Here is an 18,288-nt window from a genome sequence, read left to right as displayed (position 1 = left end):
TTTCTATTGCTGCTGATGTGAGTAGGCAAAGAATAAAATAAAACCGAATTTAAAAGTATGAAGAGACCATCCCTGATCCATTATATGTTCTTGGCACCTTTGTCAAAGATTAGTTGACTCTAGATACATGGATTTATTTCTGGACTCTCTGTTTTATTTTATTCCATTGGTTTATATGTCTGTTTTTATGCCAGTACCATACTATTGTGATTACTGTAGCTTTGTAATATATTTTGAAATCAGAAGTGTAATGCCCTCCAGCTTTGTTCTTTAAGCTCAAGATTGCTTTGGCTATTTGGGGTTTTGTAAGAATTTTAAGACATTGTTTTTCTATTTCTGTAAAGAATGCCATTGGGATTTTGATAGGGATTGAACTGAATCTATAGATCACTTTGAGTAGTATGGACATTTTAGCAATATTAATTCTTCCAATTCATGGACGTGAGAATGTCTTTTCATCTTTATCTTCTTTAATTTCCTTCAGTGTTTTATAATTTTTAGCATACAAGTCTTTCACCTCTTTGGTTAAGCCTATTCTGAAGTATTTTATTCCTTTTGTGGTTATTGAGAATGGGATTGTTTTCTTAATTTTGAATAGTTCATTGTGTATAGAAACACAAGAAGTTTTTTTTTTTCTTTTCTCAACTTCTATTTTAGGTTCAGGGGTTACATGTACAGGTTTGTTACACGGTAAATTGTGTGTTGCTGGGTTTGGTATCCAAATGATTTAATCACCCAGGAAGCGGGCATAGTACCCAACAAGTAGTTTTTCAACCCTTACCTCCTGTCATCCTCCCCTCTGAAGTAGGTCCCTATTGTTCCCATCTTTGTGTCCATGTGTACTCAATCACAACAGATTTTTGTATGTTGATCTTTTTATCCTACAGTTTTCTAAATTCTTTTAAGTCTAACAGTTGTTTGTTGAGTCTTTAGGATTTTCTACACATATGATTGTATCATCTGCAAACAGATAATTGTGCTTCTTTTCTGATTTGAAGACCTATTTCTGTTTTTAATCACTAACTTCTTTTTAATTATTGATTGATTGATTGATTGATTTTTTTACAGATGGGTTCTCGCTATGTTGCCCACACTGAACTTGAACTCCTGGGCTCAAGGGATTCTCCTGTCTCAGCTTCCCAAGCAGCTGGGACTACAGGTATGTGCCACCAACCTGGCTTATTTTTTATTTTTTAATTGACACATGTAATTGTGCATATTTATGGGATACAATTTGATATTCCAATACATATATATGTTATATAATGATCGAATCAGGGTAGTTAGCACATCCATCACCCATGTATTTATCATTTCTTTGAGGTGAGAACATTCAAAAGCCTGACTTTCTGGCTATTTTGTAATATACAATACCTTACTATTAACCATTGTAACCCTACTGCGCAGTAGAACATTCCTGTCTTATTGTAACTTTGTACTTGTCTCCCAACCTCTCCCCCTTTCCCTCCTCCCCAGTCTCTGGCAACAACTGTTTTACTCTCTACTTCCATGATTTCTTTCTAAGATTCTACATATGAGTGAGAATGAGCAGTATTTGTCTTTCTGTGCCTGGCTTATTTACCTTAACATGATGTCCTTCATGCTCTTCCATGTTCTCACAATTGACAGCATTTCATTCTTTTTATGGCTGAATAATATTCCATTGTGTATATATAACGTATTTTCTTTATCCATTCATCCATTGTTGGACACTTAGTTTGATTCCATATCTTGGCTATTGTAAATAGTGCTGCAATAAATATGGGAGTGCAAATATCTCTTCGATGTGCTGATTTCATTTCCTTTGGATGAACCCAGTAATGGGGTTGCTGGATCATAGAGTAGTTCTAGTTTTAATTTTTTGAGGGACCTCCGCACTGTGTTCCATAATGGCTGTACTAATTTACAATCCCACCAACTGTGTGCAAGTGTTCTGTTTTATCCACATTGTCACCAACACTTTTTTTTTTTGAGACAGGGTTTCGCTCTGTCCCCCAGGCTGGAGTGCAGTGGCACAATTGTGGTTCACTGTAACCTTGACTCTCGGGCTCAAGTGATCCTCTTGCCTCAGCCTCCTGAGTAGCTGGGACCACAGGCATGAGCCACTACACCTGGCCTATGTGTGTCCTTAAAACTAACGTGGGTCTCTTATAGACAGCATATTGTTGGATTTTTAAAATGCTCCAGTCATCTATGTTTTTTGATTGGAGAATTCAATCCATTCACATCTAAAGTAATTCTTAATAGATGAGGGCTTACTTTCGCCATTTTGCTCATTGTATTCTGTTTTGTAGTTTCTGTCTTTCTTCCTCTCTCGCTGTCTTCCTTTGTGATTTGATGTGGATTCTTTTTTTGACAGTGGTATGCCTTAATTCCTTTTTCTTTATCTTTTGTGTATCTCCTAGAGGTTTTTTCCCTTGTGCTTACTATGAGGCTTACATAAAGCATCTTATAGTTATAACTGTCTATTTTTAGCTGATAACCACAATCACATATAAAAATATACCCAAGTCTTTTGAGAGTTGTTAGATAACAGGTCTGAACTGGCATTTTTACCAGGAAACCTGTTTTGTCATCATTGCTCCCTTGTTATAGTGAGGTCATATGAAAGATGATACATGGAGTCCTGGCCCACGTCCATCTTCTACTAGGGTCCATACTGTGATCATTTCAGTATTGGTTCTCTGAGAAGTGAAAGAACTTATGGGAGAAAAGGTCAAGTGAGAGGCCCTGAAACTTTTCCCCACCCTGGCCAAGAGAGGGAATCAGAAGCAATGCTACATGATGGGTGGAAGTTAATGGGCAGAAATTAATGCCACCCTTAATGATTTAAAGGATGCGAGGGTGGCGATTTTTACTATGTTTCTATTTAACTTACTATCATATCCCCTGCAAAAGAAATATAAATCAGGGTGAACAATGGTGTACTTCCATAAACTTAACCAACTACAACCACTGTGCCAGATATGGTGTATCTACTAGAATCAATCAACACTTAGTTGTTGCTATTGATAAGGCAAATGTATTCTTTTCATCTCCATCATAAAGGAAGATCAAAAGCAGGGTACAGTTATTTCACATTCACCTAGTGTGAACAGCAGTACACATTGCTGGGGCTCTGATAATTCTCTTTTCTGTCACAATATAAGCCAAAAGAATTTTGATCATTTTGACATTTCTACAAAACATTATGATGGTCTACTATACTGATGACATATTCATTAGACCTGGTGAACAGAAGGAGTACTTTGGATGCCTTGTATCTTAGTCCGCTTGGGCTGCCACAACAAAATATGATACACTGGGTGGCTTCAACAAAAGGAATGTCTTTCTCACAGTTCTGGAGGCTGGGAAGTTGAAGATCAAGATGCTGGCCAGTCCGGTTCCCTGGTGAGGGCTCTCTTCCTGACTTGCAGAGGGCAAACCTTCTCACTGTGTCCTCACATGGCAGGGACAGGGAAGAAGAGAAAGAGGAAGTAAGCCCTCTATGTCTCTTTTCATGAGGGCACCAACTCCACCATGAGAACCCTACCCTCATGAACTCATCTAAACCCAATTATCTCCCAAAGACCCTGTCTCCAAATACCATCACATTAGGGTTAGGGCTTCAACACATGAATTTTGGGAGGACAGATTCAATCCATAGCACCTTGGAAACAAACATGCATGCCAGAAAGTTAGAGATTAACCTTACAACGATTGATATGTCTGTCACATCAATAAGATTGACCTCCCGGGCTCAAGTGATCCATCTGCTTCAACCTCCTCAGTAGCTAGGACTAAGGTGTGCACCACCACTTTGGGCTAATTTTCTTATTTTTATTTTTTGTAGAGATGCGGTCTTGCTGTGTTGTGCAGGCTGGTCTTGAACTCCTGGGCTCAAGCAATCTTCCCACCTTGACCTCCTAAAGTGCTGGAAATACAGGTGTGAGCCCATGCCCAGCCAGGAGGCCATTGTTTTGGACTAAACTCCTACACTGGGCCCCAACAGACAAGACTAAACCTCAAAATGGAGTTACCTAGGCTCACCAAACCAAAACTGAGCTGTTATGGCCTTTTGAGAAAACAGGAGTGAGAAAGAGCCTAATTGCCCAAACAGGCCAATTTCAACTTTCTATCAGCATGAGAATGAAGTTTCCTGTGTTTTAATCCTTACAACAGAGTAACCTGGAGTAACCTGTTGTTAACCCATCAGTTATCTTCCCATTGTTCTGTCTGTCTTCCTGTCCCTGACTTACAAAGAAAGTAACTTTGAAATGAACAATACACTTTTTGTTATTTGTTTTGCTTTCTTCAGCCCTTTTACTGTCTATAAAGCCAACATCCTCTGCTTGAGCCATGGGAACAATTATTCTAGTTTATGGAATAAGTGTTGCCCAATTCTAGAACCTTGATAAAGCCAACCGAGACCTTTAAACTAAATTTGTTGCAACTTTTTTTTTGATAATATGATATGCAGTTTTTGTGTCCTCTTAATGCTTTTGAGATTCATACATCTCTGCATCTATTAATATTACATTCATTTTTATTGCTGAAAATATAATTCCATTGCATGAGTATACAACAGTTTTTTTTTTTCTTTTTTCTTTTTTTTTTGAGACGGAGTCTCCCTCTGTCATCCAGGCTGGAGTGCAGTGGTGCAATCTCGGCTCACTGCACACTCCACCTCCCGGGTTCACGCCATTCTCCTGCCTCAGCCTCCCGAGTAGCTGGGACTACAGGCACCCGCCACCACGCCTGGCTAATTTTTTTTTTGTATTTTCAGTAGAGACAGGGTTTCACCGTGTTATCCAGGATGGTCTCGATCTCCTGACCTCGTGATCCACCCATCTTGGCCTCCCAAAGCGCTGGGACTACAGGCGTGAGCCACCGCGCCCGGCCACAACAGTTTCTTTATCCATGATGGACATTTGTGTTTTCCCCAGCTTTTGGCTATCATTAATAAAGCTGCTGTAAACATTCCAGTACAAGTCTTTGTGTGGACATGTGTTTTATTTTTCTCTTGAAAAAAAACACCTAAGAATAGAATTTTTGGAAAATATCAGAGCATGTTTAATTTTATTAGATATGCCAAGCTGCTTTTCAAAGTAGTCGAACAATTTTGCATTCCCATCAGCATGTATGAAAGTTCTAATTATGCCACAAGCTCGTCATCACTTGATAGTATCAGACTTTTTCACTTTAAGGATTCTAGTGGTTGGGTAATGGTATTCCATTATAGTTTTCATTTGCATTTCCCTGATGATGGTGATACTGAATATCTTTTCTTATGCAACTCTTAATTTTATAATTTTCTCTTGCACTAAAATTATAATTTTATAATTTTCTTTTGCACTGAAAATTATGGTTGCTGACAGCTGTTTGTTTGCATTAATGGATTTATTTCCCTATATCTTTTGCACTGCTATTAGTTGCTGGCTGTAAGATTCAATAATTCATGGGAAGCAGCAGAGTGAGACAGTGAGGCTTTTGGAGTCTGTACTGACCCTGTACCAACACCTTCAGCTGAGTGATCTTGGACAAGTCCCTTAAGATCTCCAAGCCTGTGTCTCTTATTTTTTAAAGGGAGATTGTTATCATCAATAATAATTGTTATTATTAACTACTGTTCATTAAACACCTTCTAAATTCTAGGCTTTATGCTAAGTGCATTACTTACATAATAAGTATGGTTATGTTATGTAAAGTACTTAGAACAGTGCCTAGAACAGAGTGAGCACTATATTTGTATTGTATTTTTAAAATTTATTTTTATTGTAGTAAAATAGTCACAACATAAAATCTACCATTTTAACCATTTTTAAGTGTACAGTTCAGTAGCATGAATTACCCTTACTTTGTTGTGCAACCATCATCACCATCCATCTCCTGAACTTTAAGCATCCATACTAAAACCCTGTACCCATGAAACATCCTCTTTTCCCCTCCCTCCAGCCCCTGACAGCTACTGTTCTACTTTATTTATCTATAAATTTGACTATTCTACGTACCTCATGTAAGTGTAATAATACATTATTTGTCCTTTTTTGTCTGATTTATTTCACTTAGCATAATATCTTCAAGGTTCATCTATGTTGTAGTATGTATCAGAACCTCATCGCTTTTTAAGGCTGCCTTACTTATTTTCTGCCTGGTTGTTTCATCCATTATCGAAAGTGGGTTACTGAATACTATGACTATTATTGTAGAACATTCTACTATCTTCAATTTTGTCAACTTTTCCTTCATATATTTTGAGGGTCTGTTACTAGGTGTATAAATGTAGTAATCATTATCATCATCATTATTAATCTTGACGACAGGCCGGGCGCGGTGGCTCAAGCCTGTAATCCCAGCACTTTGGGAGGCCGAGAGGGGCGGATCACGAGGTCAGGAGATCGAGACCATCCTGGCTAATATGGTGAAACCCCGTCTCTGCTAAAAATACAAAAAACTAGCCGGGCGAGGTGGTGGGCGCCTGTAGTCCCAGCTACTAGGGAGGCTGAGGCAGGAGAATGGCGTAAATCCGGGAGGCAGAGCTTGCAGTGAGCTGAGATCCAGCCACTGTACTCCAGCCTGGGCGACAAAGCGAGACTCCGTCTCAAAAAAAAAAAAAAAAAAAAAAAATCTTGACGACAAACGACAATTTTTTTTTTTTTTTTTTTTTTTGAGATGGAGTCTTGCTCTGTCACCCAGGCTGGAGTGCAGTGGCATGATCTCAGCTCACTGCAACCTCCACTTCCCAGGTTCAAGCGATTCTTCTGCCTCAGCCTCCCAAGTAGCTGGGACTACAGGCTTTTGCCACCATACCCAGCTAATTTGTGTGATTTTAGTAGAGACGTGGTGTCACCACATTGGCCAGGATGGTCTCAAACTCCTGACCTTGTGATCTGCCCGCCTCAGCCTCCCAAAGTGCTGGGATTATAAGCATGAGCCACCGTGCTCAGCAAAGTAAGACCATTTTTATCCCCATTTTGTATAAGAGGAAAATAATACACAGAGAAAAGAAGTATCTTACCTGAGGTCAACACTTATAATAATATTTTTTTTAAAAAAGAGATTAGGTCTCGCTATGTTGCCCAGGTTGGTTTCAAACTCCTGGCCTACAATAATCCTCTTATCTCACCTTCCCAATGTGCTGGGATTACTGACATGAGCCACTACACCTGGCTCATAGTGATAATTTTTTTAAATGCATTTATCATTATTGGAGATAGCTACTGTGTCCATTCTTAACTCTGAATTTGGCAATTAATGGAAATTATTAAGCATTGACCCTGACTTTCCTATTCAAACTGCATGTCAAATTATATATAACCATATAGCCTTGACTGATGAGGAAATATTTATCTCTTACAAAAGAATTCCAGCTAGAAAGTATTGATGAAATTAGAAAAACACTTTTTTGTAACCCCCTCATGGAATAATGTTCTAGGTAATAATGAACAATGGATACAAAATACATTCGATGAAAGTTCAGTGGATAGTAGTTTCCTATTGCTACTGTAACAAATTACCAGAAAGTATGTGGCTTAAAACAATAATAAAGTAAATGTATTATCTTATAGTTCTGAAGGTTAGAAGTCTAAAGTGCATTTCAATGAGCTGAAATCAAGGTTCACACAGGCTGTGTTCCTAATGCAGGCCTGTCCTAGTCTGTTTTGTGCTGTTATAACAGAATACTGCAGATTGGCTAATTTATAATGAATAAAAATGTATTGCCTCACAGTTCTGGAGGCTGGGAAGTCCAATATCTAGGTGCCAGCACCTGGTAAGGGCCTTCTTGCTGCATCATGGCATGGCAGAAGGCATCACATGGTGGAAGGGCAAAGAGAGGCAGAAGAGGGCCAAACTTGCCCTTTTACAATGGCATTAATCTCACCCATTAGGGCAGAGTCCTCATGGCCTAATCACTCCTTAAAGGTGATTTAATAACAATGGCTATTAAATTTCAACATGAGTCTTGGGGAAGATAACGATTCAAACCATAGCCAGGCCCTAGGAAAGAATCAAAGTCTTTGCCTTTTCCAGGTTCTAGAAGCTGCCTGCATTCCTTGGCTAGTTGTCCCCTCCTTTCTTCAATGCCGGCAGTGGAACAGCTTCAAACCTCTCTCTGACTCTGACCCCCTCTAAGCCTCCCTTTTCCACTTTAAAGGACCTTGTGATTAATTGGGTTCACCTGTGTTATCCATGATACTCCCATGATAATCTTTTTAAGGTCAGCTGATTAGCAACTTTAATTCCATCTGCAACCTTTATTTTATCTTGCCATGTAACAACATATTCACAGATTCTAGAGATTAGGGCATAAACCTGTCTAGGAGAGGCATTATTTTGCCTGCCACAATGGGGAACTGGAGACTTATGAGGTGTCAAATTATCAACTCACAGATGAGAGGTTATAAGGTGGAAAATACACCTTAACAGTGAAGGAGTCAGACTATCCCCACCTGAACCCACTGGTAGATCTTAACATCTCTAGTGGCGGAACACCAAACATGGCGTGCATTCTAATGTTATGTAATATAAATAACATTGCCTGTGAAATATTCTTACCAAGAAAGCTTGACATTACTTTAAACAACCTTTTGGGACTTACAGTTTACCAGAAATACAGGGAATAGTAGAAAAAGTTAAGTGATACCATGAAGAAACAATCAGACAAATCCTGAAGATGGGTCGTTCTAGCGGAAAGCTGCCTCTGTTTCCTTAGTAAATCACTGGCATTAAAAAAAAAACAGTTGGGGGCCAGGCGTGGTGGCTCACACATGTAATCCCAGCACTTTGGGAGGCCGAGGTGGGGGCATCACGAGGCCAAGAGCTCGAGACCATCCTGGCCAACGTGGTGAAACCCCGTCTCTACCAAAAATGTGAAAAACAGCTGGGCCTGGTAGCGTGCGCCTGTAGTCCCAGCTACTCGGGAGGCTGAGGCAGGAGAATGGCATGAACCCGGGAGGCGGAGCTTGCAATGAGCTGAGATCCGGCCATTGCACTCCAGCCTGGGCGACAGAGCAAGACTCCGTCTCAAAAAAAAAAAAAAAAGTTGAGGACTGTTCCAGATGAAATGATACTGATTCCTCCAGGAGCCGACCCTGATACATGGATCCGAGTTTATTTGGGAGGTGGTAGAGATACCAGTAGAGAAGCGAGGCAGTGAAACAGAAAAAGAAGAGAGTCCACGATGGGTTTGTTGTTGAGCTGGCCGCCACAATGAGCAGCCGGACCTCAATCCCACGAGAAACTCACAGTGACACAAAACACCAGATTCACAAAAGGCAAAGCCGCCTAAGTTTTATACACTGACTCACAAAAGTAATTTGTAGAGAACTGGTCCTTGGGGGTGTTAATTTGGCACTTTGGGCCTGTGGTAAGCAGGGAAAGCTGTCTTTTACCAGTGGTGTACCTCAGATATTTCACACCTGTGGGGCATTGCAATTTAAGTCCCTTTCTCTATATGAAAAACTAGGTTCATAAATTATTATGAAATAAAATGAAAATAGTGGGAAAAATTACATAAATAGAAATGCAGACAGTGACAGTTCTTTTGTTGAACTCTGTATGTGTAAGTATGACATTATAAAATAATACTAAATAAAAATTACAAGATCAAAAGGGAAAACATAAACACTTTAAAGATAATTAAAGCCTTACATTACATTAAAGTCTTATATTTCACTTTTTTTTTCTTTAAAAGGAGTGAGTTGTGTACAGAGGGGTTAAATGCTTTTTAGACAAGAAAAAAAAACTGCACTAGAATCAACTTATTCATCATCATCTTCTTCACCTTCATCTTCCTCCTCCTCCTGATCCTCTTCATCTTCCTCCCCTTCCTTCTTCCTCTTGCTCTTTTCAGCCTTGGTGACTCCCTTTTTTTGCTGCATCAGGCTTTCCTTTAGTTCAATATGCAGCAAGATCCTTTTTGTATTTTTCCTTCAGCCTCGCAACCTTCTTTTCATAAGGCTGCTTGTCATCTGCAGCAGTACTATTCCACATGTCTCCCAGTTTCTTTGCAACATCACCAATGGACAGGCCAAGATGTTCTTTGATTTGGGGGTGACACTCAGAGCAGAACACGAAACAGGCTGCAGGAGGCCTCTTGGGTGCATTGGACTTGAACTTCTTTTTTGTCTCCCCTTTAGGGGGGATATAGATTTTCATTTCTCTTTCATAACGGGCCTTGTTTGCCTTTGCTGTATCTTCAAATTTTCCTTTCTCTTTAGCAGACATGGTCTTCCACCTCGCTGAGCACTTTTTTTTAATTTTTTCGGAGACAGAGTCTCTCTGTCGTCCAGGGTGGAACCCAGTGGTGAGGTCTTGGCTCACTCACTGCAGCCTCTGCCTCCTGGGTTCAAGTGATTCTCTTGCCTCAGCCTCCCGAGGAGCTAGGATTACAGACAACCGCCACCAAGACTGGCTAATATTTGGATTTTTAGTAGAGACAGGGTTCCACCATGTTGACCAGGCTAGTCTTGAACTGCTGACATCAAGTGATCTGCCTGCCTCGGCCTCCCAAAGTGCTGGGATTACAGGCGTGAGCCACCGCACCTGGCCTCTCTCTGAGCATTTCTTAGAAAACTCTCAGAAGTTGACTGAAGCTTCTTATGCTCCTTCTCACAAGTTTGCACAGGAAATGCATATGATAACATTTTGCCTCTTGGCTTCTTAGGATCTCCTTTGCCCATGTTTAGTTATTTTTTCCTCAGCGAGGCACAGAGTCACTCAGTGTCCATCTGGCTCCCACTTGCCCTGGCGCTGTGTCTATGGAGCTCAATGTACTGTAACAGCTGTGAGAGCAGGCCTCCTCACTCTCTCCACTCTGTGAAAAGTTTCTTTTACATGAAGCAACCCATATATAAAGGGTTTGTCAAAAATTCCCAAAAACCAATTTCACAAGTTCCAAATATGATAATACTGTACATTACTTTGTTTTAGGGGGATGAGTTTTAGTGGATTTCAGTGGTCTCCAGAGTTGAAAATTGCCACTAGGCCGGGTGCGGTGGCTCACACCTGTAATCCCAGCACTTTGGGAGGCCGAGGTGGGTGGATCACGCGGTCAGGAGATCGAGACCAGCCTGGCTAACATGGTGAAACCCCATCTCTACTAAAAATACAAAAAATTAGCCAGGCGTGGTGGCGGGCGCCTGTAGTCCCAGCTACTCAGGAGGCTGAGGCAGGAGAACGACGTGAACCCGGGAGGCGGAGCTTGCAGTGAGCCGAGATCGCGCCACTGCCCTCCAGCCTGGGCGACAGAGAGAGACTCCGTCTCAAAAAAAAAAAAAAAAGAAAAAAAAAAAAGAAAATTGCCACTAGAGAATTTTCACAATTCAACACAAAAACAAATGAACAAACAAACAAACCCTCCATTTTATTTTGAAAATCAGATAATATGGCTGAATGATAGCAAATATTGACATTATTTGAGTCATTGCTTTAAAATGAGTATACAGCTCTTGGTAGAAATGATCAAGTCATTCAAGCATAATCTTTTTATTTATTCTGGCATCTTTTGTCGTTTCTCCTGGGATTCTTCTTCAAAGTTTGATTCTTTTTTCCATGTAAATATTCATTCTTTTTGTGTGGCATAGCCAAAAGTCTTCTCCACATTTTTTTATGTGCCAGACTTCAAGACTGAGATTTACTATACATTACTCAAGGCTGATTCTGGCTCTTCACAAAAATTTTTGTCTTATTTTAAGAAATGACCATAACCGCCTCAACTTTCAGCAGTCACCAACCTGATAAGTCAGCAGCCATCAGTACTGAAGCAAGACCCTCCACCAGCAAAAAAATTATGACTCGCTGAAGGCTTAGCTGATCACCAGCGTTTTTTAGCAATAAAGTATTTTCAATTAAGGTATGTACATTATTGCCTTTGATATAATGCTAGTGTATACTTAATAGACTATGGTATAGTATAAACATAACTTTTATACACACCGAGAAACCAAAATTTGTGTGACTTGCTTTATTATGAATTCACTTTATTGCAGTCATCTGAAACTGAATCCACAATATCTTGAAGGTATGACTGTATTTCGAAAGTCAACATTAACCTAACATCACAACTAAAAGAACTAGAGAGCCAAGAGCAAACAAATCCCAAAGCTGGCAGAAGACAGGAAATAACCAAAATCAGGGCTGAAATGAAAGACATTGAGACACAAAAAATCATTCAAAAGATCAACAAACCCTGAAGCTGATCTTTTGAAAAAAATTAATAAAATAGACCACTAACTAGACTAATAAAGAAGAAAGAGAGAAGATTCAAATAAACACAATTGGAAACAACAAAGGGGATATTAACACTGACCCCACAGAAATACAAGCAACTGCCAGGATAGTACAAAAATCTCTATGCACATAAACTAGAAAATCTAGGAGAAATTGGGGAATTCCTAGACACATATACTCTACCAAGACTGAAGCAGGAAGAAATTGAATCCCTGCACAGATCAATAATGAGCTCTGAAATTGTCAGTAATAGCTTACCAACCAAAAAAAGCCCAAGACCAGATGGATTCACAGCCGAATGCTACCTCATGTACAAAGAAGAGCTGGTACCATTCTTGCTGAAACTATCACAAAAAATTGAGGAGGAGAGAATCCTCCCTAACTCATTCTGTGAGTTCAGCATCATCCTGATAGTAAAACCTGGTAGAGACATGAAAACAAAAAACAAAACAAAACAAAAATACCCACTTTAGGCCAGTAATATCCTTGGTGAACATTGATGCAAAAGTCCTCAACAAAATACTGGCAAACTGAATCCAATAGCACATCAAGAAGCTTATCTGCCACAATCAAGTAGGCTTCATCTCTGGGATGCAAGTTTGGTTCAACATACACAAATCAAAAAATGTGATTCATCACATAAACACAAGTAAAAACAAAAACCACATGATTATATCAATAGATGCAGAAAATGCTTTCAATAAAATTCAACACCCCTTCATGTTAAAAACTCTCAATAAACTCGATATTGAAGGAATATATCTCAAAATAATGAGAGCCATCTATGACAAACCCACAGCCAACATCATACTGAATGGGCAAAAGCTGGAAGCATTTCCCTTGAAAATCAGCACAAGGCAAGGATGCCCTCTCTCACCACTCCTGTTCAACATAGTATTGGAAGTCCTGGGCTGGGCAGTCAGGCAAGAGGAAGAAATAAAGGGCATCCAACTAAGAAGAGAAGAAGTCAAACTATCTCTGTTTGCAGACAACATAATCCTATATCTAGAAAACCCCATAGTCTCAGTCCAAAAGCTCCTTAAGCTGATAAACAACTTCAGCAAAGTCTCACAATACAAAATCAATGTGCAAAAATCGCTAACATTCCTATACATCAATAACAGCCAAACCGAGAGCCAAATTAGGAACACAATCCCATTCACAATTGCCATGAAAAATTATAAAATACCTAGGAATACAGCTAACCAGGGAGGTGAACAATCTTTACAAAGAGAACTATAAAACACTGCTCAAAAAAATTAGAGATGACACAAACAAATGGAAAAACATTCCATGCTCACAAATAGAAAGAATAAATATCATTAAAACAGCCATACTGCCCAAAGCAATTCATACATTCAATGCTATTCCTATTAAACTATCATTGATATTTTTCACATAACTCGAAAAACACTATTTTAAAATTCATATGGAACCATAAAAAAAAAAAAACCCTGAAGAGCTAAGACAAACAAACTCCACTCAAACTATACTACAGGGCTACAGTAATCAAAGCAACACAGCACTGGTACAAAAACAGACACATAGAGTAATGGAATAGAACCGAGAGCCTAGAAATAAGGCCACACAGCTACAACTATCTGATCTTCAACAAAGCTGACAAAAATAAGCAATGGGGAAAGGATTCCCTGTTCAATGAATGGTGCTGGGATAACTGTCTACCGATATGCAGAAAATTGAGATTGGACCCCTTCCTTATACCATATGCAAAAATTAACTCAAGATGAATTAAAGACTTAAATGGAAAACTTAAAACTATAAAATCCCTGGAAGACAACCTAGGTAATACCATTCTGGAGTTAGATTTCATGATGAAGACACCAAAAGCAATTGCAACAAAAGCAAAAATTGACAAATGAGATCTATTTATATTAACAAGCTTCTGGACAGCAAAGGAAACTATCAACAGAGTGAACAGACAACCTATAAAATGGGAGAAAATTTTTATAAGCTATGCATCTGACAAAGGTATAATATCGACAATAATGCAATCCACAATAATGCTATCCACAATAGCATCTATCAGGAACTTAACCAAATTTACAAATAACAACAAACAACCCCATTAAAGTGGGCAAACGACATGAACACTTTTCAAAAGAAGACATACATGTGGCCAACAATCATATGAAAAAAAGCTCAACATCACTGATCATTAGAGAAATGCAAATCAAAACCACAGTGAGAGGCCATCTCACAACAGTCAGAATGGCCATTATTAAAAAGTCAAAAAACAACAGATGCTGGCATGGTTGTGGAGAAAAGGGAACACATTTACATGTTGATGGGAGCGTAAATTAGTTCATTGTGAAAGACAGTGTAGCAATTCCTCAAAAACCTAAAGACAGAAATACCATTCGACCCAGCAATCCCATTACTGGGTATATACCCAAAAGAATATAAGTCATCCTATCGTAAAGACATGCATGCATGCGTAGGTTCATTGCAACACTATTCACAATAGCAAATACATGGAATCAACCTAAATGCCCATCAACAGAAGACTGCACAAAGAAAATGTGGTTCATATATGCCATGGAATACTATGCAGCCATAAAAAGAATGAAATCATGTCCTTTGCAGGAACATAGATGGAGCTGGAGGCCATTGTCCTTAGCAAACTAACTCAGGAACAGAAAACCAAATACCGCATGTTCTCACTTATAAGTAGGAGCTAAATGATGAGACCACATGGACACAAAGAGGGAAACAACAAACACTGGGGCTTACCAGAGGGTAGAGGTTGGGAGGAGGGAGAGGAGCAGAAAAAATAACTATTGGGTAGTAGGCTGAGTACCTGGGTGATGAAATAATCTGTACACCAAACCCCTGTGCCACGAGTTTACCTGTATAAAAAACCTGCATCCCTGAACTTAAAAGTTAAATAAAAAAATAAAAATAAATTATCCTTACTGTGCACACAGCTTAATTTGCCTGGTATAGTCTGTTTCACTGTTATAACTACGTTTGGCAGCAGATTTTATAGATGAGGAGAGATTGAAAAGAATGGATAATGTTAGACGCAACAAAAATTTTTTATTGTAAATTGACAATTTATAATTGTATAAATTTACGGGTTACAAAGTGATGTCATAAATTGTGGATACAATGTAGAATAATTAAATCAAGCTAGTTAACATACCCAATACTTCAAATTTCAAATACATTTCTTTTTTTTTTCTTTTTTTTTTTTTTTTGAGATGGAGTTTCGCTCCTGTTGCCCAGGCGGGAGTGTAATGGTAAGATCTCAGCTTACCACAACCTCCGCCTCCTGGGTTCAAGCGATTCTCCCACCTCAGCCTCCTGAGTAGCTGGGATTACAGGCATTCGCCATCACGCCCAGCTAATTTTGTGTTTTTAGTAGAGACACGGTTTCTCCATGTTGGCCAGGCTGGTCTCGAACTCGTGACCTCAGGTGATCTTCCCGTCTTGGCCTCCCAAAGTGCTGTGATTACAGGCGTAAGCCACCATGCCTGGCAGTTCAAATACATTTCTGTGATGAGAACATCAATTTTGAAATGCATAATACTCCACTGTTAAGTATATGCACCACTCAAAAAAAGTATAACAGAAGTGTACAACAGAACTCCAAAAAAGTATAAAACATATTTTTCCTGTCTGAGATTTTGCACCCTTTGACCATCATTAATTTTTTTTTTTTTTTTTTTTGAGACAGTCTCACTCTGTCACCTAGGCTGGAATGCAGTGGCGCAATCCCGGCCCACCACAACCTCCACCTCCTGGGTTCAAGTGACTCTTCTGCCTCAGCCTCCCCAGCAGCCAGGACCACAGGCACGCAGCACCACACCCGGCCAACTTTTTCTGTATTTTTATTAGAGATGGGGTTTTGCCATGTTGCCTAGGCTGGTCTCAAACTCCTGACCTCAGGTGGTCTGCCCACCTCGGCCTCCCAAAGTGCTGGGACCACAGGTGCAAACCACTGTCCCTGGCCTAAAATTTTTATGAGATAAAATATCAATTTCAAAACAGTATCAAAAAGTGAGCAGGCCAGGTACGATGGCCACGCCTGCAATCCCAGCACCCTAGGAGGCCAAGGAATATTTTTCTGTACTAAAAATACAAAAATATTTGTCTCTACTAAAAAATACCAAAAAAAGAAAAGAAAAGAAAAAAAAAAAAAGTCTGTTGGGCATGGTGGCGCATGCCTGCAACCCCAGTCACTCGGGAGGCTGAGGCAGGAGAACTGCCCAAACCGGGGAGGCAGAGGGTGCAGCGAGCCAAGATCATGCCACTGTACCCCAGCCTGGGCAACAAGAGCGAAACTTCATCTCAAAAAAAAAAAAAAAAAGAGTGAGCATATTTAACCATCCTCAGCTCATAATAGAGCTAATAGGTCAACAGAATAAAAATTCATGCTATTGCCTGTGTAATGAACTGGCAACAAGAGAAAGTTGGTGGAAGGAAAGGCAGAGGAACTGTGTCTTGTAAGAATTAGAATTGAGGGGCTCCATAATCAACTGGCATCCATTCAATGTTGTATCTATGGTTAGAAACATACATGATAGGAACTCCAGGAATCTTACAGATTCTTCTTTTAAGGTCCCAGTCAACTGTGGCCATAATGTGACACTTATGCTGAGTTACTTCTGTACTAAGCAGTCATCTGCATAGGTTCCTTTGTGTGTACATGGTAATAGTTGAAATCTTGGATCCTTGGTGATCCTTAAAGCCACTTGATACTTCTGCCCCAATTTCTCAGTTTCAGCCATTACACAATCAGTTATACAAGGGATACACTTGGCATACAGACAATCCATCACTGACTGCACTAAGTCCAGTTTGGCTTTTATGGAAAAGTTGATAAAGTTGGTATCAACGAGGATGTGGTAAGGTGGGCCGAGCTGTGTATTATATTGGAAAAATAAGCAGGAAGGGCGTTGGGGAACTCCTCTTTCCCCAATGAGAAGAATCCCCAATCCCAATGGGATTCTTCTTTTCTTTCTTTTTAGATTTTAATCTATCCTTTTCTTTAAGCCTCTGACCTCTGACACTAAGCATTCGCCTCATGTTTGCATATTTCCTTGTTTTATTTTGCTTCCCCATGGTCACACCACACTTTTGTTTCTTCCGTAATCACCAACAAAATGGATTTTTTTAACAAAGTTTTAACAAATGTCACACATTAAAAACACTTCTGAAAGTGTGAATACCATAAAGATTCAGAAAATGATTATACAAGAGACAAGTAAAGATTTGGGATTAACAGCTTCCATTTTTACGTGAACTGCACTATGCATACCAAACAAAAATATTGTGCCTCAGAATTCACACTTTGTTTTATTGTTTTAAATTTTTAACACAAATAAAATCTCTAAGAGGGCACACAAAGTAACAGATTTAAATAACTCAGGTTCTGATTCTTCACCTTCAACTCACTAAACTATCATTTATTTCATATCTACCATTTAAATACCATTTAAATAGGAATATGTAGTACAACAGAGGTTGGAGGAACAGACTACACCCTAAGCAAGTGCCCACAGTTCCAAACCTTTATAAACTTACTCTTGAAATAAATGTGGCTCATATGTTGAGTCTACATATGTTGGGATTGACTGTTTAACTGGGATTCCTCTGAATTGACTTCCATGTCGAATACAATGCGTAGTGAAGAATATGTAATTTTAAAATGATCATTTGGTTCTGGCTCCAGTTAAGATGAAGTAAGCACATTCCACCCTGTCTCTTACATTGAATGCAACAAAAAATCCTGGAAAAAATGCATGAAGCAGCAATCTGAGGACTCTGAAAAGTAAATAGTAACAAGAGGATTGGAAAAGGAAACCAAAACTTGAAGAATCATTACTATAGTGGTGAGTTTTCTTGGTTTTTATTCCTCCAATATCTCCCAATCTGGATGTAGAGGCAGCCTGAATCCCAGAACACCACACCCAGTACGAATACCATATTTAATGGGGAAAGACTGAATCTTTGCACTCCAAAATGGGACAAAGCAAGAATCTCTACTCTCATGACTACTATTCAATATTGTAGTAAAACTATCCTTACTTACAGATGACATGATTATCCATGTAG

General features: G+C 39.4%; 1 protein-coding gene and 1 pseudogene across 1 annotated transcript; both read right to left on the bottom strand.

The window, feature by feature from the left end:
* Positions 1-9,740: 9,740 nt before the first annotated feature.
* On the bottom strand, positions 9,741-10,661 carry LOC105495235 (high mobility group protein B1-like). The gene is given in 3 exon segments (XM_071072077.1): positions 9,741-9,851; positions 9,853-10,297; positions 10,570-10,661. Coding segments are annotated over 3 exon segments (648 nt in total).
* Positions 10,662-16,683: 6,022 nt separating this feature from the next.
* LOC105495025 (rRNA-processing protein FCF1 homolog pseudogene) lies at positions 16,684-17,298 on the bottom strand (annotated as a pseudogene).
* Between the last annotated feature and the right edge of the window lie 990 nt (positions 17,299-18,288).

Source organism: Macaca nemestrina, chromosome 1, assembly GCF_043159975.1.
Source record: "Macaca nemestrina isolate mMacNem1 chromosome 1, mMacNem.hap1, whole genome shotgun sequence".
In the NCBI taxonomy this organism is placed as follows: Eukaryota; Metazoa; Chordata; class Mammalia; order Primates; family Cercopithecidae; genus Macaca; species Macaca nemestrina.
The sequence above is the reverse complement of the archived record's forward strand: the minus strand, read 5'-3'. Positions and strand labels throughout refer to the sequence as shown.